The 14,614-nt window shown below is 47.9% G+C and overlaps 1 protein-coding gene across 2 annotated transcripts in view; it reads right to left on the reverse strand.

Annotated features, from left to right (window-relative positions):
• Positions 1–14,614, reverse strand: part of ABCA13 (ATP binding cassette subfamily A member 13) — a 379,106-nt gene that overhangs the window by 288,776 nt on the left and 75,716 nt on the right. Inside the window, exons 19-23 of one of the 2 annotated variants that reach the window (XM_043873351.1) lie at positions 13,446–13,555; positions 7,505–7,623; positions 4,678–4,853; positions 3,847–3,929; positions 3,055–3,173 (exon numbers count right to left, since the gene is read on the reverse strand). In XM_043873351.1, coding sequence (XP_043729286.1) covers positions 3,055–3,173; positions 3,847–3,929; positions 4,678–4,853; positions 7,505–7,623; positions 13,446–13,555 — 607 coding nt within the window. The remainder of the gene's footprint in view (positions 1–3,054; positions 3,174–3,846; positions 3,930–4,677; positions 4,854–7,504; positions 7,624–13,445; positions 13,556–14,614) is intronic. The other variant, XM_043873352.1, reaches the window with a different exon arrangement.

Genomic DNA, 14,614 nt, shown 5'->3' on the forward strand with positions numbered 1-14,614 from the left:
GAGTCCAAAATGCAGTACTTGGATGCAATCTCAAAACGACAGAATGATCTCTGTTCGTTTCCAAGGCAAACCATTCAATATCACGGTAATCCAACTCTATGCCCTGACCAGTAACGCTGAAGAAGCTGAAGTTGAACAGTTCTATGAAGACTTACAAGACCTTCTAGAACTAACACCCAAAAAAGATATCCTTTTCATTATAGGGGATGGGAACGCAAAAGTAGAAAGTCAAGTTACTCCAGATACCTGGAGTAACAGGCAAATTTGGCCTTGGCGTACAAAATGAAGCAGGTCAAAGGCTAACAGAGTTTTGCCAAGAGAACACACTGTCATAGCAAACACCCTCTTCCAACAACACAAGAGAAGACTCTACTCATGGACAACACCAGATGGTCAATACCAAAATCAGATTGATTATATTCTCTGCAGCCCAAGATGGAGAAACTCTATAAAGTCAGCAAAAACAAGACTTGGAGCTGACTGTGGCTCAGATCATCAACTCCTTGTTGCCAAATTCAGACTTTAATTGAAGAAAGTAGGGAAAACCACTAGATCATACAGGAATGACCTAAATCAAATCCCTTATGATTATACAGTGGAAGTGACAAATAGATTCAAGGGATTAGATCTGATAGAAAGAGTGCCTGAAGAACTATGGATGGAAGTTTGTGACATTGTACAGGAGACAGTGATCAAGACCATCCCCAAGAAAAAGAAATGCAAAAAGTCAAAATCGTTGTCTGAGGAGGGCTTACAAATAGATATGGGAAGAAGAGAAGTGAAAGGCAAAGGAGAAAAGGAAAGATATATCCATTTGAATGCAGAGTTCCAAAGAATAGCAAGGAGAGATAAGAAAGCCTTCCTCGGTGATCAATGAAAAGAAATAGAGGAAAACAATAGAATGGGAAAGACTAGAGATCTCTTCAAGAATATTAGATACCAAGGGTACATTTCATGCAAAGATGGGCACAAAAAAGGACAGAAATGGTATGGACCTAACAGAAGCAGAAGATGTGGCAAGAATACACAGAAGAACTACACATGAAAGATCTTCACTACCCAGATAACCATGATGTTGTGATCACTCACCTAGAGCCAGACATCCTGGAATGCGAAGTCAAGTGGGCCTTAAGAAGCATCACTACGAACAAAGTTAATGGAGGTGATGGAATTCCAGTTGAGCTATTTCAAATCCTAAAAGATGATGCTGTGAAAGTGCTGCACTCAATATGCCAGCAAATTTGGAAAACTCAGCAGTGGCCACAGGACTGGAAAAGGTCAGTTTTCTTTCCAATCCCAAAGAAAGGCAATGCCCAAGAATGCTCAAACTACCACACAATTGCACTCATCTCACACGCTAGCAAAGTAATGCTCAAAATTCTCCAAGCCAGGCTTCAACAGTACGTGAACTGTGAACTTCCAGATGTTCAAGCTGGATTTAGAAAAGGCAGAGGAACCAGGGATCAAATTGCCAACATCCACTGGATCATCAAAAAAGCAAGAGAGTTCCAAAAAAACATCTACTTCTGCTTTACTGACCACACCAAAGCCTTTGACTATGTGGATCACAACAAACTGTGGAAAATTTTTAAAGAGATGGGGATACCAGACCACCTGACCTGCTTTCTGAGGAATCTGTATCTGTATGCAGGTCAAGAAGCATCAGTTAGAACCAGACATGGAACAAACTGGTTCCAAATCGGGAAAGGAGTATGTCAAGGCTGTATATTGTCACCTTGCTTATTTAACTTACATGCAGAGTACATCATGTGAAATGCCAGGCTGGATGAAGCACAAGCTGGAATCAAGACTGCAGGGAGAAATATCAATAACCTCAGATATGCAGATGACACCACCCTAATGGCAAAAAAACAAAAGAAGAACTAAAGAGCCTCTTGATGAAAGTGAAAGAGGAGAGTGAGAAAGTTGACTTAAAACTCAACATTCAGAAAACTAAGATCATGGCATCCAGTCCCATCATTTCATGGCAAACAGATGGGGAAACAGTAGAAACAGTGGCTGACTTTATTTTTCTGGGCTCCAAAATCACTGCAGATGGTGACTGCAGCCATGAAATTTAAAGACGCTAGCTCCTTGGAAGGAAAGCTATGACCACACCCTAGACAGCATATTAAAAAGCAGAGATGTTACTTTGCCAACAAAGGTCCATCTAGTCAAGGCTATGGTTTTTTCAGTAGTTATATATGGATGTGAGAGTTGGACCCTAAAGAAAGCTGAGCACCAAAGAATTGATGCTTTTGACCTGTGGTGTTGGAAAAGGCTCTTGAAAGTCCCTTAGACTGCAAGAAGATCCAACCAGTCCATCCTAAAGGAGATCAGTTCTGAATATTCATTGGAAGGACTGATGCTGAAGCTGAAACTCCAATCTTTTGGTCAATACCTTATGTGAAGAACAGATTCATTGGAAAAGACCCTGATGCTGGGAAAGACTGAAGGCAGAAGGAGAAGGGGATGACAGAAGATGAGATGGTTGGATGGCATCACCGTCTGGATGGACATGAGTTTGAGCAAGCTCCAGGAGTTGGTGATGGACAGGGAAGCCTGGTGTGCTGCAGTTCATGGGGTTTCAAAGAGTTGGACACAACTGAGCAACTGAACTGAACTGAACTCTGGTAAAGACACTATTATGAAATTGAGGACTCCAAGGTCTTGGCAGCGGATCATGATGCCCTTGGATTGCCAGCATGTTCTGTGATCTCCTTTCTGGCTCCATTTACATGGTTCAGGGCCTTCCTTGGTGGCTTAGATGGTAAAGAATTTGCCTGCACTGCAGGAGACTCAGGTTGGATCCCTGGGTCAGGAAGATCCCCTGGAGAAGGGAAGAGCTACCTACTCCAGTATTCTTGGCTGAATTTCATGAACAGAGAAGGCTGACGGGCTACAGTCCAGGGGGTCGCAAAGAGTCAGACATGACTGAGCAAAGTAACAAATACACACACACAGTTCACAGGGGATCCCTGGCCATGGGGTAGGGGTAGGACCACAGGAGGCAGACAGCTCTAGCCATGAACAGAAGCAGAACTCAAGCCCCACCTTTGAGTGGGAGATGTTTGCTTCTAAAATACTGTTGATGGTTCCATCTGAGAAGTGCAGAGATCGGAGCTCCTCAGTTAACTTGCTGATATTCTGCATCAAATCTTTTACTTTGACACCTGAAAGACAATCAAAAGGAAAGAATTCTTATAATAATAAACATTCAGGCTACTCCTGACTGAAGTAGTGAAGACAAGATCTGATATGAAAACCTGGCAAGGATTATTCTCCCACTACATCCAGCCCACAACAAGCACCAAATAAAGCCATACCTTACTCTTCCACAGGGGAGCTGCAATCGTTTGTTATCAGAAGTAAAACAAAACCCCAGATTATCCAGCAATTCTGCTCAATTGCTTCCTCTAAGACCTGTGCATTTTAAATTTTACTCTAAAAAAGAGGTGTTCCCCCCCAAGGGAACAGTGATCAAGGAAACTCACTTCTCTCCACCTATCTACTCATCTCACTTTTCCTAACAAGAGATTTGCCAGAATTCTTCAGACCTGACATGGTGATGCAAGGGGGCTTCAGGATCTATAAGACAGGGAGACAGGGCCAGGGAGACCCCTGGACCACAGAAGCTTCTCTCATTCATTCTTCGTTTTGGTACCCAGGATTCTAGGACTTTCTTCTCAGCCCCAAATACATCAGAGCAGCCAGGCTCTAAATTGCTATTTACTACATATAGATAGCATAACTCACCCTTTACATGTTTTATTTTAATGATATATTTGTGTGAGAAACTAAATTTAATTTTTAATCAAGCACACTTGGGAGGAACTACATACTCACCCTCAGCTACTGTGAAATTGCTAAGAAAAGTCATTACGGGATTCCCAGACAACAATAAAGTCTTCTCCAGGCTTTGGGCCAGCCTGAAATGGCAGAAAATGAAAGCTAATTTAGGCAAGATAAAACCCCAGGAACAATGTTGGTTGAATACACTGCCTCAGCTCCCAGGAAATGAGCTAGATAACAAGATGGCATTTCCCTAAAATTTCTCAGATAATTGGACACACGATGTATCTGTGTGTGAACACCCATTAATATTACCAACACCCCTGCCAGGCAGGAGGAGGCAGGGGAGTAAGGATGCATAACAAATGCTTCTCATAAATGCAGAAAGAACAGTTAGGGTACACCATGGAATGTACGAGAAATGAGGACACCAAAAAGTCAGAGGAACACCATTTCTTCCGGGAATAAGTCATTTTCAGAATACAAGTCCCCACCTTCCTCTTCTGAGGCTTAACACTTTGAGAACACAGAGCAAAACTAACCCAGTATGAAGGTGCTTTGGAAAATCACTGACTTACCCTACCAAACATCTTTACTACCATATTATAACCTTGAATCTCGACATTTTCATTCAATTTCTTGATCCCCAATAAAGCCAGCCTCAGCACTGATGCTGCTCCTACCACTTACAATCTCAAAAGTTAAAGTCATGGGAAGCTTTGGTTTGGTGAGAAAATACATTAGTAAATAATTAACAAAATGATTATTCATAAAATAGTAATACACATCAGTGTACATTAACGGTGTTTGTTACATATTATTGCCTGAGATTCATAATTTACTAAGGCACAGCATCGCCCTTATGAAGAGAGAGACTGAGGCGGCATGGGCCCCACCAGGGCATACATGTGTGGCTTGGAGGCTGGCCCAGGCTGGCATTCACAGTCCTGCTCACTGGCATCTTCCAAACTGCTCCTGAAGCTTTCCAAGGCTCTGGAGAGATTCCTGTGAAGGCCTTCACAGCTTAGCTGATGGGGAGAGGTCCATATCTTTTCCAATTCCTAGAAAACACAGCAGTGATACAGTTGGAAACCATTGGCACGAGCTCAAGCAGACACGCAGGCATCCTCGCCGAGCATCACATGGACTGTCAGTCTGCTGTCTACACACCTGCCAGTCCTCTGTCCTCACTATAAGGGAACAGGGCAGAGGCGACGGACGATGTCTGATCCTGCCCAACTGCCTGGGTGCACACTGCAAGGCCTTGGAAGGAGCCCTTGGCCGGGTACCAGGAGAGCCTTGCCTAGGAACCTCGGCCTGGCTCTGCCATTTACCCAGCGGACATAAGGCCATGGCAAGGACCAGCACTGCCCAGCTGAGGGCCTGACGCACAACCTCCCAGCCTAAAAATGACACTTTTCAAGAAAGGTGCCAGGCCACTTTTGTCAGGGGAAGTGGGTGCATGGAGAAGCCCTATGGAAGAATCCCTGGCCTAGGCCCTGACTCTTAAGACTCCATGGACACATTATCAGCATCTTTTACAAGCATCAACAGCTGTAGAAAAGACTGATCATTTTATAAAATATATAATACCTATAAATTGATAAGAATGTAAAATACCTATAGTTCATAAAACTAACTGACAAATATAACTTAAAATGTAAAATGACCCCCAAAGCAGAAGATCACATGTGTTTATTTGTACCGACAAGCATATAAATCTATACACACTTCCCTGGACTCGGCAGTTCTGCTGTACATCATTTTTCTTCCAAACTTAACACTTCTAATTTTGTATTGGGGTATAGCCAATTAACAATGTTGTGGAAGTTTCAGGCGACCAGCAAAGGGACTCAGCCATATACATGTAATCCATTCTCCCCCAAACTCCCCTCCCATCCAGGCTGCCAGACAACACTGGGCAGAATTCCCTGTACTATACAGTAGGTCCTCGTTGGTTATCCATTTTAAATATAGTTTTGCTGTACATCATTTATTTCACATCATCAGAATTGATTTATTTCATCACCCAGTTCTTCCTGATGTTGCAAGCACAGTCCCAGGCTGTGGTGATTTGGAGAAGGCATCTTATGTAACTCACGCGTGCTCAGTCATGTCTGACTCTCTGTGACCCCGTGGACTGTAGTCCGCCAGGCTCCTTTGTCCATGGGATTCTCTAGGCAACAATATCGGAGTCAGTTGCCATTTCCTTCTCCAGGTACTCTTCCTGACCCAAGGACTGAACCCTAGTTTCCTGCACTGGCCAGTGGATTCTTTACCACTGAGCCACCAGGGAAGCCCATATCTCATGTAAATCAACACATACTATTTTTTTTCCTTCGGCTAAGACAGCAAAAGACATAATTATTGTACACGTTACATTCAGCCACAACTAAGAGGAGAACTAGTCCATAATATCACAGGTCCAGGGAAAAGGACCAAAAGGGACTGCTTTGATACAAGCAAGATGAGTCAAAGGTGGTTGAGGAGATCAGGATGGCCACTGAGACCATTCAAAGTTCCAGATCCACTGAGACAAGTTCTGGATAGTAAGCATGCAGTCCACAATTTGCCCTTGCGTCCCTGGCCTCTGGCTTCCCTTGTTTCTGCCTCTGTGGCTTCCATGGGGGTCCAAGTTTGCTCGGACCTCTGCCTCATCTTTTTTCTTCTGTGCTTCAGCCTGCACATTGGTTTATTTCTGTACTTCACTCTCATGGCACAGAGGTTTCTCAAAAGACGGCGCTCAAGCTGAGAGAACACATGACATTTTAATAATGCTTCTAAACAACTTTCTCAAAACTGTCACTGATCACTCTCACAAAGCAAAGTCATGAATCATTCAGATGATCAGAGAACTAACAAATGTGTGTTCCAAGCAAGTTAAATGTGAAGCATTCTGAGGTGTCACAGTACAGAGTCCTGGGTTCTGAGTCCCTGCCTTGGGGTTTCTGGGGCACAAACGAACTTCTCTGCATGCGATCTGAGCACCAAAACGCAAGTCCCCTGAAGAGGCCACCACACAGAACCTCTGAATTGTGGGGCAAGGAAGACGGGAAGCCTAGGACCAGCGGTGTTCAGAGCATGAGGCCTTGGCTGGAGTCTTGTCCATCTGAGGCCTGGGGAGGGTGGGTTGGGTGGTCCATCAGACCAGACTATTCGCTTCCTACTTGGTGGCAAGACTCACACACACATGACTTTTTTCCTCTGCCCCCATATCCCTTCTGCCTGCCAGACTCTCAGCATGACCTACTCAAACAGGCAACACGACGTCACTGAACACAGGATGGGGAAGAGACCAGCAGTACCATCCCCACTGTGCAGATAAAAGAGCACAAACCTTCTCAGACAAGAGCAAAACATACCAAACTAATTAGGAAGTGAGGAATCTTGAATGTTTAGTGTCTTTCTTTTCAACTTTATTTTACCATACATAATTTGATTCTTAATGATGTCTATGTCTAAGAACCAGCTTACAACTCTTAAACATTTAACAACCAGCTCTCCCAAGCCTGTGCCAGCCAGTCAAGCAGCAGCTGGAGGACCTGGGTGAAGGAGGTGTGGACACCCAGCCTGCAGCCCTAACTCCCCACACAGCTCCGCACCGTGGTCCCTTGTGTTTAAGACCAAGCCAGCAAGCCTGGAACAGGAAACTGTCCTGCATGGACCAGTCATAAGGAATAGGAAGGTCTCTGAGACATCAAGGATACCAAACCTGGTAGTGGTCGTGCACCAGAACGACCCCTCGCAGAGCAGATAACAGCAGAAGCCTCACCACGCTCTGCTCACAGTGCAGAGCGGCACACAATACGTCCTTCGTCAGAGACTGGTCTTCTGCAGAGGAAACACACAGAGACGCCATCAGTATGCAGTCCTCCCCGACTCTCACAAAGACACTGTTTAAAGGTTCAAAATGATTCAGATTCATAAAGAATTCCAAAACTACCAGAAATGAGGGGAACGCTGCTCCTTTTGAGTCTCAAATGCAACTAAATAAACACTGTATGATTCTGGTCTAACTGAAAGTATAGAAGTTAAGATCCTTCTCCCCCGGCCCCAAACCACCCCCTCTTCGCACCCCTTGGGCAAGGTGCCCCCGGCCCCCAGTTTGCCCAGGACAGTCTTGGTTTTCACCAATGGGCCTAGAGTATCTCTCGCTTGGTCGAACACACACACACACACACACGCGTGCACACACACACACACACACACACACACGCACGATGCACGGCAGGCCCCCACCCTCCACACACACACACACACACACACACACACACACACACGCACGCACACACACACGCACGATGCACGGCAGGCCCCCACCCTCCACACACACACACACACACGCACGCACACACACACACACACACACACACACAATGGACGGCAGGCCCCCACCCTCCACACACACACACACACACACACACACACACACACACACACACGCACGATGGACGGCAGGCCCCCCCCCCTCCACCCCTTAGATGCGGCATCCTGGGAGCCCCGCCTGGCTCCTCACGAACCCCGCTGTCAGTCACACTCAGCACCTCTGGACATGGAGCCTTGCCCAGGGCCCCCAGGTCACGCCCAGGACAGGGCAACACCCTGACAGGCCTGTCCCTCGCCACTCCCTCCCCGCAACTCGCCTCCACCCTGAGCCACGCGCTCTTCCCAAAGCAGGTGGCTGGTGAAGGACCCTGCGGCTCCATCTCACTCGCTCTCGGCGCCTTCCCGGGGCTCCTGGCCTCTTGTCTCCTCAGGACTACATGTGCCTTGCCTCCCGGCTGCTCGCAACCCGGCCCACGCAGCCTCGCGACCCACACTGCGGAATCACGGGGAGGGGGCTCCACTGCGCATGCGCAGGCGCCCAGTCCCTGGTTTTACACGTGCTTCCGTGTCTTCACGTTACAGAAGAAGGAATGTACTCTCGTGAGTAAGGAAACTTCTGTCACTTTCAATTGGGGGCGGGCGGAAAGCAACAGTCCTGCTTATTACATTTTTACATTGTTTCTCAAAAGTTCTTTTTTAAAATGGTTTTGAACTGCAGACAAGGTAGAGTGCATAGAACAGACCCAAAGTCACACTTTCCAGAAGCAGACCACCCAGAGCCACCTTAGTTTACATTTTCTCACTAATCTTGCTATTTCTCTGATTTTGAAACCCAACGTATTATTGTTAAAAATATAAGCAATCTCTTATTAAAATGGAAGATGAATAAGGTAAGGTATATGAAGCATCCAGCATGTATCTTTGAGGACGAATGTGTGTATGCGTAATCACTCAGTCGTGTCTGACGCTTTGTGACCCCGCCAGGCTCCTCCATCCATGGGCTTCTCCAGGCAAGAATACTGGAGTAGGTTTGCGTTTCCTTCTCCAGGGAGATCTCCCCAACCCTAGGATCGAATCCAAGTTTCCTTCATTGCAAGCAGATTCTTTACCGTCAGAGCCACGAGGGAAGCCTTGAGAACAAATGGACCCTCTGTTTTGGAGATGTAGCTGTCCCACCGCTGACACTGTCCTGCAGCTGCCCCGGAGGCCCGGAAACGCTAACCTCTGTCCCCTACCTTCCAGGCCCATTCCTGCTGCACTTCACTTGGCCTCTGCAGGCCTGCCCCTCGACCAGTCCTGGCTGTTCCCACCTGCTATTGGCATTCTCCCAGCATTTGGTCACATCAGACCCCCCATGCCTGCTTTCTGGCCCATCTCCCTGTCTGGACCCTCTTCCCTGTTTGGTCAGCCCGGATTCCCCATGTGCTTCTCCACAGAAGAGGGACTCTGACTTCTCCCCCACACCCCAGGCCCTGGGCAAGTCACTCACACTCTCTGGACCTTTGCTTGCCAATTTGGGAAACCAGAAGGTCAAAGGTGACTACGAAGTCCCTTTTGGTTTAAGAGCCATCAAACTACACACCCTGTTCCCAGGCAAACTTTTCTAATGTTTTCAAGTACTAGATCCGAAGGACAAAAATGTTACTTTCCTTATGGTGTGGCTGAACTTAACTCTTTGACACACAACTCAGTACTTCATTGTCAACAGTCATCGTAACAGATCTGACTGATTCCCTCCGTGTGACAGAAGAGGACTTGCCCATTTTGGCCCATTCTATTCCATACCCTATTGGCTGGTGTTTGTAACTTTTCTGGGCCTGTCACTACAGAACAGAGTGACAACTTAATAAGGAAAGTGGAGATGAAGTTTGAATGTTAGTCATGCTTAAGTATGACATGCTTGGGTTTTCTTGAAATGAAATATAAAAATTAGAAATTAATCTTCGGTAATGAAGGGACTCAAGTGTGCTATATTAATTTAGCAAAGGCAGTACAGAATGGCAAAATGCATATAAATTCAGGTATTAATGAATGTTTAATTCATTTTAAAGCCATTACATTAGCTGACTATAAGACAGTGAAATAATTATGCTTTAAAGTGTGGCTGGGTTCACTATGTCACATAAGCAGCCACATTTTAGAGCTCCACATGTGAGAATATCTGTCAGCCACGCAAAGGTGAGCCGAGGTGCATGATCCTCCATGTCTGACAGCATCAACAACACTCATAACATCTCTAATTGGAAACAGAGATTTCTTTAAAGAAAAAAATTAACCTACATGACAACTGGGATTTCATTTATAAAACGAACTACCTTGGCTCCCCGACCAGCCTCATTCCTCTCCCCTGCTCTGTCACTAAAAGATTCATCAATTCTTGGGTTTAAGAAGGTATTACAAAAGAGAGGTGAGTGAGTGGATCGAAGCTAAGCCTGTGTTAGACCCTCAGTTACCCTTTTTCGCTACAAAGAGCTCTTTGTAAGCTGTGGGATGATGTCTGCACGGTGTGCAGAGTCACCCATACTCAATCTGCCCTCTTAACAGAATGCAGGAGCAGAATTAGTACATGCCAAACACCCATGTGTCCATGCCTCACTGATTTCCTCTCACTTGGAAACAGCTATGAGCTCCAGCCTCTGTGTCCAGCTCAGGGCATCCCTCGGCCAGCCTGTGTCTGCAGGCACTGGACCCTGGCCCATTTAGTCTGGAAGCCCTGTTCCTTCCCCTGCCCCAGCCACCATGATTCTACTTAATGTGAGATCAGAGTTGACATCTTCCCTGGTGGCTCAGACGGCAAAGAATCTGCCTATAATGCAGGATACCCGGATTGGATGCCTGGGTCAGGAAGATCCCCTGGAGGAGGAAACGGCAACCCACCAGAGTATTCTTGCCCGGAGAATCACATGGACAGAGGAGCCTAGTGGGCTGTGTCCAGGGGGTTGCAGAGTCGGACACGACTGAGCAACTAAGACTTGACGTGCTGGGTCTTGCCCCAAACGAGCTTCTCTTCCCAAAGCCCCAGCCTCCGCTGCCCATACCCTTAGTGACCCACCCCTGCACCCCCCCCCCCCGGTCCCTAGACCACTCTGTCTGTGGCAGGTGTGGCCATGCCTGCACTAAGCCCCGAGCAACCTCTGCACGTTGTCCTCCAGTCCCACACAGCCACTCAGGGACATCTGGGCCTGGGCACTGCCTGCCATGGCCACACGTTCCCTCCAGGATGTCAGCGCAAAATTCACAGACCACGCTCATGCAGGAGTCCCAGGGGACAGAGACTTGAGCCCAAGAGGGCCGCTGACATGTGCTCACGCGTTCATTCACCAAGCCTCTGCCATCAGCCCCCACCCGGGCTCCAGTCCCCATGTGCTGGGTGGATGCTAATCACAGGCAGATGCAATCACAAAGGGCCCATGGGCTCACTGCCCGGAGGGCACAGCTAAGGGGCCTGAAACAGGGCCACCAAACCCAGGCAGGGGAAGAGCTTCCCAGAGGACATGACACCTCACCTGAGAATAATCATCTAAGTAATAACAGTCATCAGAGAGTAAGTCAGGAGGAGGCAGCATCGTGAGACAAGGTGTCGGGTCCACCTGGGACGACAGGGAGGGGGCAGAGCTGGCCTGGCAGGATCCACATGGGAACCAGGGCTCACAGCCTGCTCCACTGACCCCGGCTTCTCTCTTCTCCTGATCAGCCCACCTTAGCTTCCCCATGTCGTCATCTGGGCTCACACCCATCACCCCAGCATCCCTGCCACCTTTGCTGTCAAGGACTTTAGGCCCGGCTGCACCAAGAGAGCCATGTGCAAAGACTTCCCTGGTGACCCAGTGGTTGAGACTCTGCTCCCAATGCAGGGGCACAGGTTCCATCCCTGGTTAGAGAACTAAGATTCCACATGCTGCAGAAAGTGTGAAAGTGTTAGTCGCTCAGTCATGTCTGAATCTTTGTGACCCCATGGACCGTATCCTGCCAGACTCCTCTGTCCATGGAATTCTCCAGGCAAGAACACTGGAGTGGGTAGCCATTCCCTTCTCCAGGGGATCTTCCCAACCAAGGGATCGAACCCAGGTCTCCTGCATTGCAGGCAGATTCTTTACCATTTGAGCCACAAGGGAATGTGGCCAACAAAAACATTTTTTTAATTAAAAAAAAAAAAGAGTGGAGAAGGAAATGGCAACCCACTCCAGTATTCTTGCCTGGAAAAGTCCATGGACAGAGGAGTCTGGCGGGCTGAAGTCCATGGGATTACATGACTGAGCATGTGTGCACAAGGGTGGAGGGAAATGGGTTGGTAGCAATAAAGTGGTAGAACTAAAAAATAATAATAATAAAAAAATTAAAAGTAAATTTAAAAAAAGAGGTCTGGGTGCAGCCTCATTTAGGAGCCTCTGCATGAAAAAGCAGCAACATGCACGCGTGGGTGAAATACACTCCAGCAGCCCTGTGCAGTCTATGGTCCAAAAGTGCTCTGAGGCCAGTGTTCACATCTTGGAAAGAGATCTAAAAATCACCCAGGAGCCCTATGAGGCAGCTCGTGGTACTTTCCTTCCACAATGGTATGCCAGGAAAATGTCACTGAAATCGGTAGTAATGGATTTGGTGAGAAGGATCTTAGATGAATGAATTCATTTACAGTGTAAGTAGCAATGACTCACTGTCACAGACTCTATGCTGAGTATCATGGAGACAGAACTGAACAAGCAACAGATCCTGTTCTCAGTAAAGTAGCAAACAAATGCAGGAGAGGTTCCAACAAACTTGAAGACAAGCACTCAGCGCCAGGACTTTAGGGAAAGTGTTCTAGAGTCGAGTCACTGCATGGACCACCCAGCACCCGTCAGTAGAGTGATCTTCCACGCCAGGCGCTGGGGACGCACAGGAGATGGAGACACGGTTGCTGCCTTCAAGGAACATTGACGCAGGCAGAGGAGGGGGACTTAAGAAATAGCAGCCTTAATACCACATGAGATAGAGGTCAACCCAAGGTCACCACCAGCAAAGGGGACCAGGCATTCCTCCTGGAGGAGATGCCGTGGCTCCAGCCACAGGGCGTGGCTGAAGTCCAGGCCTCAGAGACAGGGACGCACCTTCCACTGGCAGAGGCATAGCCTGCAGGCAGAGCTTGGAACAGGGAGGGGGATGTTCCCCTTAGCTGGAGGTCACAGTGCTGGGGGCAGGGGGAGAGGGGGTCCTCAGGGTCTAGGGAACCGGGCAAGAAGGCTGCAGCTGAGCCCAAGAGTAGCTCAAGGGCATCCAACCATCTCATAGTCAGCTGAGCTCTGGAAACGGGTGGGGACCAATCAGCCCTTCTCCCGAGAGCAGCTCACCTGCAAGGAGGACGAGCACGCGCTGGGCCAGGGTCTCCATTCTCCACAGGGTTGCCACGGCATCCGCGGGCTCCGGGGACTGCAGAAAAGCCCGACAGGCATCCAAGACACTTGGGGGAAACAGACAGGAATATTAGAGGTGAAGACCAGCTTCTCTTGAGTGAGTGCACATGTGACACTCGTGAAAGAACCATCCCACTGCTGGACCACTCATTCCACAGACATCGGAGGACACAGCCGAGGAGACAATAGGTCTCCTGTTTTCATTCAGAGCATCATTTTGTTGCCAACAATCCTGGCATTCCCTCCCTACCAGTGGGGTTTTCTGTCTTAGACTTTTTGTATCTTCCTCATCAAGAAGGCAGTGATCAAAGAAGAGTCAAGACTGAAGATAGCATCACCAACTCAATGGACATGAGTTTGCACAAGCTTCAGGAGATGGTGAAGGACAGGGAAGCCTGGCGTGCTGCAGTCCATGGGGTCACAACGAGTCAGACACGACTGAACAACAAAAAGACAGGAAAAAAATAGTGGAAGGAAGGAATCGCTAAAGTGGAATGAAACTGGGCACCGTGCCTTGGGAATTTAAAATGAGGGTGGCGACCACACCCAGCCAGATCACAGCCCACTAGTTTCCAGTCTTGGGGCCACAGTGTAAAGTACATCCATGAAGGACTGGACACTTCAGGGTGAAAGCCAGGACTGGTGAGGAGCAGGGGTAGCTGGCATCATCTCCAGCTCAAATAAAAATTCGGAGACAAGTGTCAAGTCAGACAGAGTTTAGGATCAGAAAAACAGTGAGGGTCTGAAAGCCAGCATTCAAATTCCAAGGCATTGATATTAACAGTTCTTCGTGCCAATAAATACCTGCTTCACTATCCAAGGAGACCCTTCCAACTTTTTAAAAAGGAGTGAATTCAAGGTGCAGCCCTGTGGCAACAGAGCTAGAGGAGAGCAGGTCAGGCTGTCTGGCAGGTGAGTGAGGGTTCACTTTCCATCTCCCTTTGGACTCACAGAAGCATCGGTACCGTGGAGCCCACAGACCACTGGAGCCGTGTGTCACACACGGAGAGGATGGGCCAGGGCTCTCGCCCACATCCTTGGGCAGCGGACAGCCTCCGGAGCATGACAGCCAATAGCACCGGACCTTCCAGGAACCTGCCATTCCC

The sequence above is a fragment of the Cervus elaphus genome, chromosome 18 (genome assembly GCF_910594005.1).
Source record: "Cervus elaphus chromosome 18, mCerEla1.1, whole genome shotgun sequence".
Lineage (NCBI taxonomy): Eukaryota > Metazoa > Chordata > Mammalia > Artiodactyla > Cervidae > Cervus > Cervus elaphus.